Below are 12,822 nucleotides of genomic sequence, written 5' to 3' on the forward strand. Positions count from 1 at the left end.
GGATCCTGAATGGGTTTGACAACTTTTGCTTAAGGAAAGGGCAGGGATTTACAGGGAGGGGTAATAAGATTTGGCTAATTTGTTGGCCCCAAACACAGCCTCTCCAGGTCTGTTCGATAAGATAGGAGAGTTACACAAGCAGTGGCTCCCCTGAGGGACATAAACTAATAGGGTTAGAATCAATCTAGTGAGCCACTTTGTTCTGAAATGTGCATGACTGTGTTTCAGAAATACAATATGGGAGAGTAGGAGTCTGCAGCCATTGTGCTCAAGTCCTGGTCTACTTCACCACAGGCCCTGTTCAGTGATTGGTGGTGGGGAGACCTGCTGGGTCCTGGATAAACAACCCAGAATGTGATGGGAGGAGCGATGTTGGAAGCAGTTTTCTCACTTTGGAGAGGAAATGCACGTGTGTAACCAAGGGGAGGAGGCCGAGTGACCACGTGGTAATGGACGAGGTTGGGAGACGTCATGGGAGCTCGTGCTGGCTTCAGGGAGACAAACACTGGCACATGTTCCCCCGGGTTAGCTCACTCATCTCTGTGTATGTGTTGCCTATTCTGTGAGAGGAGAAGGGCTTACAATAATGACACCCCAATAGCAAGGAGTGTGACTTTTGCCAGACAATTGATTTCAATACCTTTCTCTAATAAACAAGGGGCAGGTTTGTGTGAAGAAATTTTCAATCCCAGTTTACAGAATCATTTAATATGAGCATGGGACATCTTGCTTTGACAGAAAGTAGCTTTTCAAACATTTATCTCAGAGCAAAACACACACCAGCACATATAGTGTCAGCTCAAACACACATGATACAGGACAGGGGGTGTCACCGAGCACCTGAACCCACCTAAAGGGTGAAACTGAAACAATGTGAGCAACCAAATAAACAGGCTAGAACTGGGGTGCATTTTTGTGAACATTCAAGGACAGAGAAATTATGAAGGACACAGACTCAACAGAATGAGAAATAATTATGCTATCATTCCAGATGAGATGATGCAACACATAGACTATACAAAGGAAGCTGCAGGGCCTCCCTGGTGGCGCAGCAGTTTGAGCGCTGCACTGTGAAGCTGTCCGCAGCCTCTGCAGCGTGGGTTCGATTCCCAGCCGGCCAGGGAGAAACCCACATGGTGTGGCAGACCTCTCCTGTCTCACCCGCTTCTCCCCTCAGCAGTGTCTTTGGTCCGTCTGCCAGTCCTGCTCCCCACTCTCTCTGGTGAATTCTCTCACCCTCCCGCACCTCTGACCTGTACCACAGTTCTTCCAAAAATAAATAAATCTTTAAAAAAAAAATTTAAAAGAAGAAAAAAATTCGGAAAAAAAAGGAAGCTTCAAATACATATGTGAATTCCAATAGTCAGAAGTGATTTCAAGGTTATATGATACATGAGCATTAGGGAGATCAGTTAGGTGTGTGTATACTAGCAAAGAATAAGAGAACTCTTGGGGTTTGTAGTCTTGAGAGATCCTGCTCCTTGCCAGCTGACAAGGATGAGAGATTAAAACAGAAAAGGGAAGCTGAGGGTTACCATGGGAATCAGGTAACCTCCAGCACAGGAGGGTAGCAAATGGTGGTTACTGAAACAGGGCCAGGAAGCACACCTGTGGCCATTAAAGGCTGATGCAAATTCTAAAGCAAAGCAAAGTCTGGATTCACTATAGATAAAAGCCAGTGAAGGCAGGTGCCCTAAAAGAAACCCCACAATTTCAGAGTATAAGGGGTGTTTCACTCACCCCTCTTCTTACAGGGGAGCTGTCTCCTAATGCCCCCTACTCCATACAGGGTATTCAATACAGCTGCCTTTTCTATCCTCCACCCTGTCTCTGTGAATCTTTCACCCACACAACAAAAACTGAATTACAATAATAGTTGAAATCTGTCTAACGAAAATATTTATGAGCATATTTATCAGAGTATGTACAGCTGACGTGTGGTGGAAGCTGGATGGTGGAGTGTGGGGTAAGTAAAAGGGAAAGGCATCAGGCATTCCTGCCCTCCCACCACGCATGCCCACTCGGCCAAGGGGCAGAGGACAGTGTGATGTGGTGTGGTGCCAAACACAGAGGAGTGCGGTGGAGTGTGGTGGAGTGCGGGGGCATTCTGCGGAGATATTCTGCGGAGAATATGAAAATGTCTAGAACGCCAACATGGATGCTTGAAACGGTGATGAACCTACCCCGTTTGGGATGGTTGCACTACATGGAGGTAAAAGATACCAAGTGATGGACATCAGTGGAGACCTGTCCTGCTCGTGGAGAGAAGACTCGGTGTAGTAAAGATGCCAGTTCTCGCCCAATCATATACTTTGAATGATTTCTATCTGAACACGACAGACTGGTTTGGATAAAGGGATAAACAAATAGGTCAGTGTGACACATCAGAGAATGCAGAAAAAGACCCACAAAATTGGGTACAGTTGTTAACAAAGTTGCAACAGCCTCCTGGGAAGGACAGTCTTCTGAATAAAGGTGACAGACATGCATCCGGGTCAATGGATATCAACTACATCTCACACCTAATGAGATGTTCAATTAAGTATATCAAAGAATTAGGTAAAACATAACATTTTTGAAAAAAATAGGTAAAAATATTTGTAAACATTTTAGTAAACGTTTTTAGACAAGACACCAACAACAGTCTTTAAAAAATTGTGCATCATCAGACCTCTCCTGTCACGCCCACTGCTCCCCTCAGCAGTGTATTTCTGTGGTCTGCCTGTTCTGCTCCCCACTCTGTCTCTGGTGAATCCTCTCACCCTCCCGTGCATCTGTCCTATACCCCGGCTCTTGTATAAAAATAAATAAAAAAATTGTGCATCATCAAAAATAAATTTGTTGTTTTTCCTTCACTTTGTGAAATAGTCAGACAATTTAATGACTCAAAAATACTTAATTTCATTGCAAATTAACTTACGGAGCGTAGTTTGAATCCATTACTTTCATACACATGAGTGTGGGATAATGAAAATGCTCCAGGTTCTAAATTGCAGACTGATGGGGAAATAGGATTTTGCAGTATCTGCTCTGGGCAAACCAGATTTAAGCAGTTATATACATACATGCTGTGTCTTCCTACACCAGGACTCCATGAGAGTAGAGATGCCTCAGTGACCCTGTCAGCACTAAGGGTCTAGGAGTCAAACTCTGGGTGTGTGCCTAGACTCAGGGACTGGTGATGTGCAGACAGCAGCTGGGCTCCTGGGGCTGTTACTCCTGGTGAATATGCCCTGTGACCAGCAGGGAGCACTGTGGGACTGTCTGTGGGCCCTCAACAGCTGATCATGAGGATATTTTTACAGAGGTGCCTAGGCCTGGGAGCTGGGCTCTAGGCTCCCCAGATGAGGGCTCACCAGCTGTAACCTCTCTGCCTGTCACATTCTCTGAGCAGGAACTTCAAGGTGAGGTCAGCAGGTGCTTCCTCACAGGCCTGTCCCAGAGTGGGAAGCATAGCCTACTCCTCTTCAGTGCTGTGTGTGAGCTGAGCTCCAGCCACAATGCTGAGGGAGGGGCTGGGCAGCCCCTGGTGAGAACCCATTTGCATGCACAGCCCTTCCTGTGGCAGAGGATGGAGAAGAAAAGGGGGCCTGGACCTGACCTGGGCAACTATAGGCTCAGCAGGGCTGTGAGCACCATGGCCTGGTCCCCTCTGCTCCTCATGCTCCTCTCTAACTGCACAGGTAATTGGCTATAGGGAGCATGGAGGGAGGCTTGGGAAGATACATGGGGTCCTGCCTCCTGTCTTTCCCTTGAGACCCCAGAAAAATCATCTCCGTGTCTCTCCTTCCAGGATCCTGGGCCCAGTCTGTGCTGACTCAGTCATAATCAGTATCTGGCAACCTGGGCCAGAGGGTCACCATCTCCTGCATGGGAAGCAGCTCCAACATCGGGGATGGTTATATTGTGCACTGGTACCAACAGCTCTCAGGAACAGCCCCCAAACTCCTGATATATGGTAGCAGCAATCGACCCTCAGGGGTCCCTGATCGATTTTCCGGCTCCAGGTCTGGCAGCTCAGCCACCCTGACCATCACTGGGCTCGAGCCTGAGGACGAGGCTGATTATTACTGCTCAAGTTGGGATGTCGGTGAATTTCTGTCTGCATCTTACAGGGAGAAACACTTGCTCTTTTTTTTCTTTTCATCTCTCCTTTTTATATTTCTTACTTTGTATGTATAACATACACACCTATGCATTTTTTTTACCGAGGATAGCCCATTTATAAATTAAGAGCACATTGAATTCATTAGATTGTAATGGGGCTGGTCTTAAGTGGACCACTATGTGTATAAATATTTTGGGGAAAACAGCTGTGTACAGTTTGGGGCAATGGTTATGCATAATTATTTACCAGGAGAAACTTTTTCTTAAAGACTCAATATTTAAAATTTAATCAAATGTTCTATGTCAATAAAAGAAAATGTACTTTAAAAAAAAAAAAAATGTTGGGATGATAGTCTGAGTGGTCCCACAGTGCTCCAGGCCTGTGGGGAAGTGAGACACAAACCCCCTTTCTCTTCTGCCAAGAGCAGGCACCCCTGGCAGCTGCTGCTGAGGCTCAGCCTGGGGCTCTGCTTCTTCTCTGCTGCTGTCCTGGCCCAGACTCCTCCAGGGCACCCCTGGGAGCAGGCCCCTCCCTCCCTCTGTCCTCAGAGTCACTCCCAGCAGCACATCTCTAGGTGAGGGGTATCCATAGAAACATAGTGTCTTGATCTCCTCAGTTAGGGCTGGTTACATTCAGACTGCTTTATATTCCTTTTTTCCCATTCCAAAATATTACGAATTCATTTTCTGTGCCCTTGAATGCATCACTGGATCTCACACCCTCCATGCTCTGCTGATAGGAAAAGTCAGCCCTGCTGCAGCTGCCATCCTATTTATCTAACTTGAATCAGTGCTGAGTAGTTTTTCTTATTCTATGATTTTTCATGAAAATGTATCAGTTTAAGGTTATACAATCATAAAATGAATCTAAGTATTTTGTCCACAGAAAAACCTCCAGATGACTTTATAACAACTTTTTCATCATCATCAACAACTGAAAACAAACAAAAATCTGGGCATGATGCTCACTAGAGCTGTGCATCTAACTATGAAAAATGGAATCAACTTTGATGGCCTTCACCAGGTAGTGTTTGTGTACCAGGGGATATTTTCAGAGCTAAAAAAGAATGAACTATACAGTTACCTAATGAGACATGTGGTGATAGATTAGATTGAAAGGAAAAGAAAAGTGACTAAAAAGCTCATCTGTGCCCACTTCCAGAGTGAGCTCACCCCACAGTCTGTTCCACCTGCTCATCTCTATTAATGGTGTGTTTACACCCTCATGTCATTTACAGCAAATACTTGGTTTCAAATATCAATTCTTGTCACCAATCAGAGTCTCTGTGGAAACAAGCTGAGGGCAGGAAGCAACCTGGACCCCTGTTCTGGCAAGAGTGACAGTGCAAGGTAGCCAAAAGGCTAAGGAGGGGGGAGTCTGCACTGGCCTGTTTTTATTTATATATATATGTATGTGTGTGTGTATATGTATATATGTTTACATATTTGTTCACTTTTGTACAATGTTTGATTTCTCCCCTCAGGTATAATCCCCATAAAATTCCCAGCACCGAGTCACCCCTGAACATCCCCATAGCCTCTTGTGCTCTTCCTCCGCTTTTTTGACCCCTCTCTCTCCCTCTTTCCCCGAGTTATGTCCCATTTCTAGTTTACCTGCAAGCTTTGTCTTTTTTTTCTGATCCCTTGTTCGATTTCCCTGTATTAGTCCTATAAGTGAAGATATGCGAATTGTTTCATTTTCCTTCTGACTGATTTCACTGAGCATTATCCCTTCCAGCTCCATCCATGTTGCAGCAAATGGCATGAGTTTTGGTCCTTTTTATTTGAAATCCATCCCACCACAGCCAGCCACTTCCACTCCCCTGATGCTCCCAGGACAAAGCCTTTTCAGTCTGTTCCTGGGCAGCAGCCAAGGATACACATTTTCATTATAGGATGAAGGATTCCTGGGATCTAATATCAAGCTTGCTGCCTACCGTCATAGTACTTTATTGAGCACATTAAACTTGCTACGATAATATCTGCTGTGTACTTACCAAAGGAGAAAAAATTATATATATATATATATATATATATATATATACTCACATATATAAAAGTAAGCATGTTAATTAACTGGATTGTGGTAATTTTTTCTACCATGTGTATGTGTATTAAATCCTCATGTTCTGCACCATAAATATTTGTCTTTTACACATGAGTTTGTTTGGAAAGCATAAAATATTAGAAATCCAATTTCAAAAGTTTTGTTTCTTTTTCTTAAGATTTATCACATTATTGAAATTCATCTCTCATCATATCTGTATCTTTCCTACGTTCCTATACTCACTTTCCCAAGTCTAGGTACTAACTGACCTCTCCATAATGAAGAATTCACTGATGATTTTCTCTCTCACTGTAGGCAAAAGACTGACAATGCACTGAGAACTTAATAAAAACAACAACAACAGGGCCTCCCCCGTGGCACAGCGGTTGAGCGCTGAGTTGCTAAGCTGCCTGCAGCCTCTGCAGCGCCGGTTCGATCCCCGGCTGCTCCCCGGCCACTGGAGGAGGGTCCCACATGGTGCGCAGACCTCTCCTGCCACCCACTGCTCCCCTCAGCAGTGTACTTGGGTCCTTCTGCCTGCTCTGCTCCCTGCTCTGGCTCTGGTGAATTCTCTCACCCTCCTGTGCTTCTGACTGTACCCAGTGCTTGTATAAATAATAAAAATAAATAAATGTTTAAAAAAAAAACACACACAAAATGTCCTCACTGTATTATTGTGCTGGATGATGGGTGGGTAAAATAATTACATATGTGCATATATATATATTCATACACATATGCATTTTATATACACATGTCTCTGTATCTGTACGCATGAATATATACTTACTCCAAATGTACTATGTTAGACAAAGCCACAAAATTTGTAGGATTAACATCTTTACGTTTTCATGATCTGTGGCAGAACACAAGCCATGGGGAAAAAAATGACCATAGAAAGTATTTATGCGACAGAGAAAAAGTAAGGACAAAGTGAGGATGTTACCAAGTTTAAAGCAACAGCGGGATCATTGCTGGTATGAAATGCTACAGCACACAGGCCCCCAAAGCTGCTCCACTGAAAATCCCTACAGAAGCACACACACATGATAAATAAATCAAAGATGAGAGATGGGTAGGCAGATAGACAGACAGGCAGACAGACAGACCAATAAGGAAAGGGAAACAGGAGAAAATCTCCTGAGAAGGTTCCCGGTGGGCCAATCAGTGGCAGCAGCACAGAGGCCCTGAGCTCCTCAAACAGCCCCTCCCATTGCCTGTCTGATCTAATGCATTGTGCACTGTCACCTGTTTCAAGGGACCCGTGTACCAGAGTGTGACACTCCCTTCACCTTGAGGGAGCTTGGATTGTTCTATGCCTTGACTATTCTGTGCCTTTCACCCAGAATGTGAAAAGCAAAAAAAAAAAAATTTTTTTTTAAGGATATATTTATACAAGAACCAGGGTACAGGCCAGAATGTGCGGGAGGGTAAGAGGATTCACTAGAGACAGAGCGGGGAACAGAACAGGTAGACTGACGAAATACACTGCTGTGGGGCGCAGCGGGCTCAACAGGAGAGGTCTGCCACGTAATGTGGGACCCTCGCCGGCTGGCCAGGATAGAACAGGCACTGCAGAAGCTGCGGTCAGCTTCACAGCACTGTGCTCAACTGCCTATGCCACCAGAGGAGGCCCGCAAAAGTTTGAGATAAAGAACTTCTCAGGGCAAAAGTCCTGGTATGAGGAGCTACACATGCTGAAAACAGCATGTGCTGAAAACAGCAGTAGATGTTATGCTGAGAGTAGCAAAATGCTGAGACTTCGTTGACTCTCTCCCTGATTTCCCAGGCTTGGCTGGGGCCAAGGGGTTGCCAGTTCCCCACACTTAGGCATTGCCCAATTGCCTCCTTGCTTCTTTGATTTTTTTTTTTATCTTCTGCTTAATCCTAAATAAAAATGATACTGCTCTTTTTGGAGCTGGGTGGCACCTCCGTGGTGGAGGAAGGTGAAGATTGTTGTGTTAAGTCACCCTAACAAGGGTGCAGCGTCACTGACTGTGAGGATGACACACCCACTTGGCATCCACTCACTATCAGCTGCACTGTTAATAACATGAGCAAGAAGGACAGACTGGGGTCTGCTGTTTTCAATCTGGAGTGTGGGTGGGGAGCACAGAGAAGAGGGGGGCAGGTCTATGTGAGTTAGAGAGGAGATGGAGAGAAAAGAAAGAATGAAAATCTCCGCTGTAGGCACACACAGGAACAGGCACTGCTCAGACGCCATGTGGGTGGATGTGTCAGGGTGACCTGTTTCTGGTTGAGAATTTGAATGGATTTCACGGTCCAAGTGAAAAAGAAACATACATGTATTAACCATGGGCTAAGGAAAGGAGATAATTGTTTATATTTACTATTTTTATTCATAGACTTATTTGTTTTAATTCAAAAATATTTAGTGATCAACACCTACCCACCACGATGCTTCAGACATTTAATGCTCCGAAGAGCAAACAAGATCAAGGTCATGGACAACTTGTGGGTTTTCCTGATTCCCACGAAATATAGTGAACTTGTGACTTCTGTGAATTAATCAGAAGGAAGCAGTAAGCATTTCCAGGAACAAAATGCCAATCCTGAAGTGAGGAGGGACAGCAATTCGTTCAAGCAGTCTTTGTAAATCTCTATGGACATCCATACCCTCTCTAAATGTGATATTAGCAAACTGTTAGCTCGTTTACAACTAAATCCGGATTAAAGGTCGAATAATTTTGCATTATATACACAAAAGATTTTATTTAAATATCAAACATTGAATGTTTTCCTGACTGTCCACAGGAAAATCGAGAAAGTGGGAACAACAGGCAAGAGGAGAAACAGCCCAAGCAACATCCTCCGACCTCCCCGGCAACTGTTGAAGGGGCGGATTTCCTCGTGGTTTCAGAAATGCCTGAGAGCTGGTTTCCAAAACGTTACCTCTACCTGGGGTCATCCATCCTTTTTCTATACAGGCTATCTGATCCCACAAAGTGGGAGAAGCCCAGGAAAGGAACCAAAAAGCCAAGGGCGGGACCCCTGCTGTGTGAGGGAAGGGCCTGTCCTACACTACCCAACTGGCCTCATCAGTGACAGTGGGTGGGCGGTGGCACTAGAGGAACTGTCATTTTACCTTGCACTGTGAGTCCTTCCCACAAGGAATTTCTCCTGGAGAAATAAAAATTTCAACCCTGGTCATCCCAAAAGACACCGTGAGCCTGGTTAGGTCCTCCAAGTAGGGATCCCCTGTAGCGGACACTGTCGTCCACTGACTTCCAGGCTCACCCCACAGTAGTTGAAGCACCTGGCAAATCAGTGATTTCAGTAAATGTCCTTTGCCCCTATTTCTCGGTTCACTATTCAGTCACTGCTTTCTAAATTCACTTCACAAACTCAAGGTACTAATCAGGTACAGCCTTTCTCACTCTGGTAGTTACCAGTGTGGTGTTACCTGCTGAGGAGCCTCCTCTGCCACCTAAGGAACGGGATGCTCCCCCCACCGCCCTTTGCACACCAGATATCCGCAATCTTTTAAAGTGTCCATTAAAATCAGTGGCAAACATTATTGAATAACTGGGTTAATCATTGATGTGAAGGAAACAGAGGAGCAATAATAGCACACACCAAAAAGTGCTTTAAAACTAATGCATTTCCTTTGTACTTTCATTTTATTTTTCAGAGGCAGAGGCTGAGCCCCAGTTCTCTGGCAGGTTTATAACGACAACGAATGGACGACTGATGGACAAGATCCAGTCACTGTTAACTTTCTCAGCAATAGGCATAAGCTACTGCTCTCACCCCCCGCACCTCAACATATGTAGTTACGCTGGGCACAGAGTCCACATCTACAGAGGAAGCTGTCACTCAAGTGTCAGGGGAGTGTCACAGGGGGAACATCTTTCTTCCTAAATACATCTTTTGTAACACAAGTGTCTCCACATTGTCCAAGGATCTGCATGGATAAGGTTGGTGACAGCTGCCTGAATCACCCACACCCATAAAGCTTCTATACTTGGTATTGCACACACAGTCTCACTCTTTGATTTAATAAGTCCCCTAGAAAACGAATACTTTTCCCTTCAGTCAATTCCCTTTCAGTGTGCATTGCAAAAGTTGAATTCAAGAAATGAGACTCTCCACTCTAACTCACAGGTGGAGAGATCATTATCCCCTGTTCCTAAAACTGACAAGCCCTATACAATCAAGGTAACTCATGATTGAACAAGCATCTCCTACAATTTGGCAACTTGAGTGCAGAAACTGGTCTCTAAACTCTAGCTCTTCTGTGAAAGCAGCTGTGTCCAGGCTGTCCAAGAACAGGTCCTTTCTCTGAGGGAAGGCAGAGCCAGCGCTGCAAGCTCAGTTTGCCTCTCCTATTTCATCAGAAAGGAGTTCAGAGAGAGGGGTTCATTGCTCAGTTGCCAGGGAAGGACAGCTCAGGACTCGCTCATTTTCTTTGTAAAAATTTCATCAAATTCCCTCTTTGAACCTGTTCTCATTGTATTAGGAAAAATATAGGCTGGAAGATGGTTTATATTTCTGTCAGCTTCATCTTCTTCAGCAACTATGCTGTCTTCAGTTTCCTGACACTCCCTTTGAGCAACTTTATGCTATGGTCCTCCACTTCCCCGCTCCAGCTCTTCACAGATAACATCTAACATGCCACATGCAAAAGGCCACGAGGGCATGAATTACCCCCTGATCCTGACCTCCTCATGTGCACATGGACCCTGTCATTAGACCAGCACAGCAGTATGTCCCCATCAGCCTTTCATATCTTGTCAGTCTTCCTCCTACTTCTCCTCCTCCTCGTGTTTATTTTTACAGTGAACTGGAACATCTCCATGTCACACGCCAGCCCAGTCTGCTCAGGGGGATGATGCTGGGTCCAGGCTGCAGGCCAGTGGTTTCTGGCACTTGAAAAAATGTTCACCTTTCCTTATAATTAGGGAAATGAAATCAAAATCACAATGAGGTATCATCATACACCTATAAGTATTGCAACTATTATAATATCTAGAAAGAGACATGATGGGGATATAGTATAAAGGAAACTATCATCCACTATTACTAGAAATGTAAATTGGAACAGCTGCTAATTAGGGAAAACCACATGGAGTTTTTCAGTGGCTGAGCGCTGGGTTGCAAAGCTGCCCGCAGCCTCTGCAGCACCGGTTCAATCCCCAGCCGCCGGGCGAGGGTCCCACATGGAGCGCAGACCTCTCCTGCCACCCACTGCTCCCCTCAGCAGTGTTCTTCAGTCCTTCTGCCTGTTCCGCTCCCAGCTCTGGCTCTGGTGAATTCTCTCACCCTCCTGCGCTTCTGACTTACCCAGTGCTTGTATAAATAAATAAATCTAAAAAAAAAAACAACAAAAAACACATGGAGGTTTCACAAAAAAAGATATTTATATGGACTAGAAATACTATAGAATACAGCTACTCCACCATTGGGTATTTATATATATTTTTAAAGGACTTAGCTATAAAAGATATTCATTCATTGCAGCATGATATATACTAGCCAAGTGGTCAAACAACCTAATTTTTCCATCAGCAGATGTGTGCATAAAGAAGACGCAATATACATTATGTATATGAGAGAAATATACAATGAAACATGACTGCTACAATAAAGATGAAGTTTTGCAAGCTGAGAACACATGGTTGGACTTTAGCTTATTATGGTAAGGAAAATAAATCAGAGAAAGTAAGACAAATACTGCATGATTTCAATCATATGTTGAACATAAACAAAGCAAAACAAAACTCTCTGATACAGGGCAGTCTGGTGGTCCCAGAAGGGAAGGGGCTGAGGTTGTGGGTGGAAAAGGAAAGGGACAGATGGACAGAGTTGGATGGGAACTAACCCTTTGGTAATGGTCATGACGTGGTGACCACGCAGGTTGAGTTATAATGATGTACACCTGTCACTTAACATTATAAACCAGTGTTTCTCAATAATTGTATTGAAGGGAATAGGCTCCATCTTGCCACCCTCTGCACAGCTGTCAGAGATGGATGCTACTAAGAGGGGGTGACTTCTGACGCAGGACACAGCAAGGCCAGAATGAGCAGTCTTATCTGGCGCCAGGTGCGCCTGCAGCTTACAGGGTCCCGAGGCGCCCTCTGGTGGTGGGTGCAAGCACTGCCCAAAGCAGGAAGACAGGACATGACCTCTGGATCTTTAAAGCGCCAGAATCCTGGGCTACAGGGGAGCAAAGAAAAAATCTGCAGGATACAGGACTTTCACTCAACCTGGAAGTGCCTCTTATCCCTTGATGTTCTCTCTGATCTTGTGACTTTCCAGAGATGAGATTTAGGACTGAGGTACCCAGAGACTTTTGGTGAACTATGTCAGCCCATCACTCAGTGTCCCAGTCAGTGTGTCTGAGGTCCCAACATCTGTTTCTTTCAATCTCCCCAGGAGACAGCATCTTTCCCCCATAATGGGTCCAGGAGGCATGAAAAGGCCGAGGACACCACACTCCTGCCCAGGAGCCCAGGAGCCCAGGAGCCGCATCTTGGGAGTGTCCCCACCATGGCCTAGTAGGTGCTTCTGCTTGGGCTCCTCGCTTACAGCTCAGGTCAGGGGAAGGGACACTCTCCTAGGTGTGGGGGAGGGCAGAGCACATAAAAGCAGGATGACACTGGTCCTTTAACAACACCTGCCTCTCTCCTGTCATTTCAGGGGCT

The 12,822-nt window shown here is 45.1% G+C and overlaps 1 gene segment (V, D, J or C); it reads left to right on the plus strand.

Annotated features, from left to right (window-relative positions):
• The first annotated feature begins 3,637 nt into the window (after positions 1 to 3,637).
• Positions 3,638 to 7,091, plus strand: LOC129145686 (probable non-functional immunoglobulin lambda variable 1-50). The segment is given in 3 exon segments: positions 3,638 to 3,683; positions 3,794 to 4,086; positions 7,020 to 7,091. Coding segments are annotated over 3 exon segments (411 nt in total).
• Positions 7,092 to 12,822: the final 5,731 nt, after the last annotated feature.

The sequence above is a fragment of the Talpa occidentalis genome, unplaced genomic scaffold (genome assembly GCF_014898055.3).
Source record: "Talpa occidentalis isolate TD23 unplaced genomic scaffold, MPIMG_talOcc4v2.1 talOcc4.14, whole genome shotgun sequence".
Classification (NCBI taxonomy): domain Eukaryota; kingdom Metazoa; phylum Chordata; class Mammalia; order Eulipotyphla; family Talpidae; genus Talpa; species Talpa occidentalis.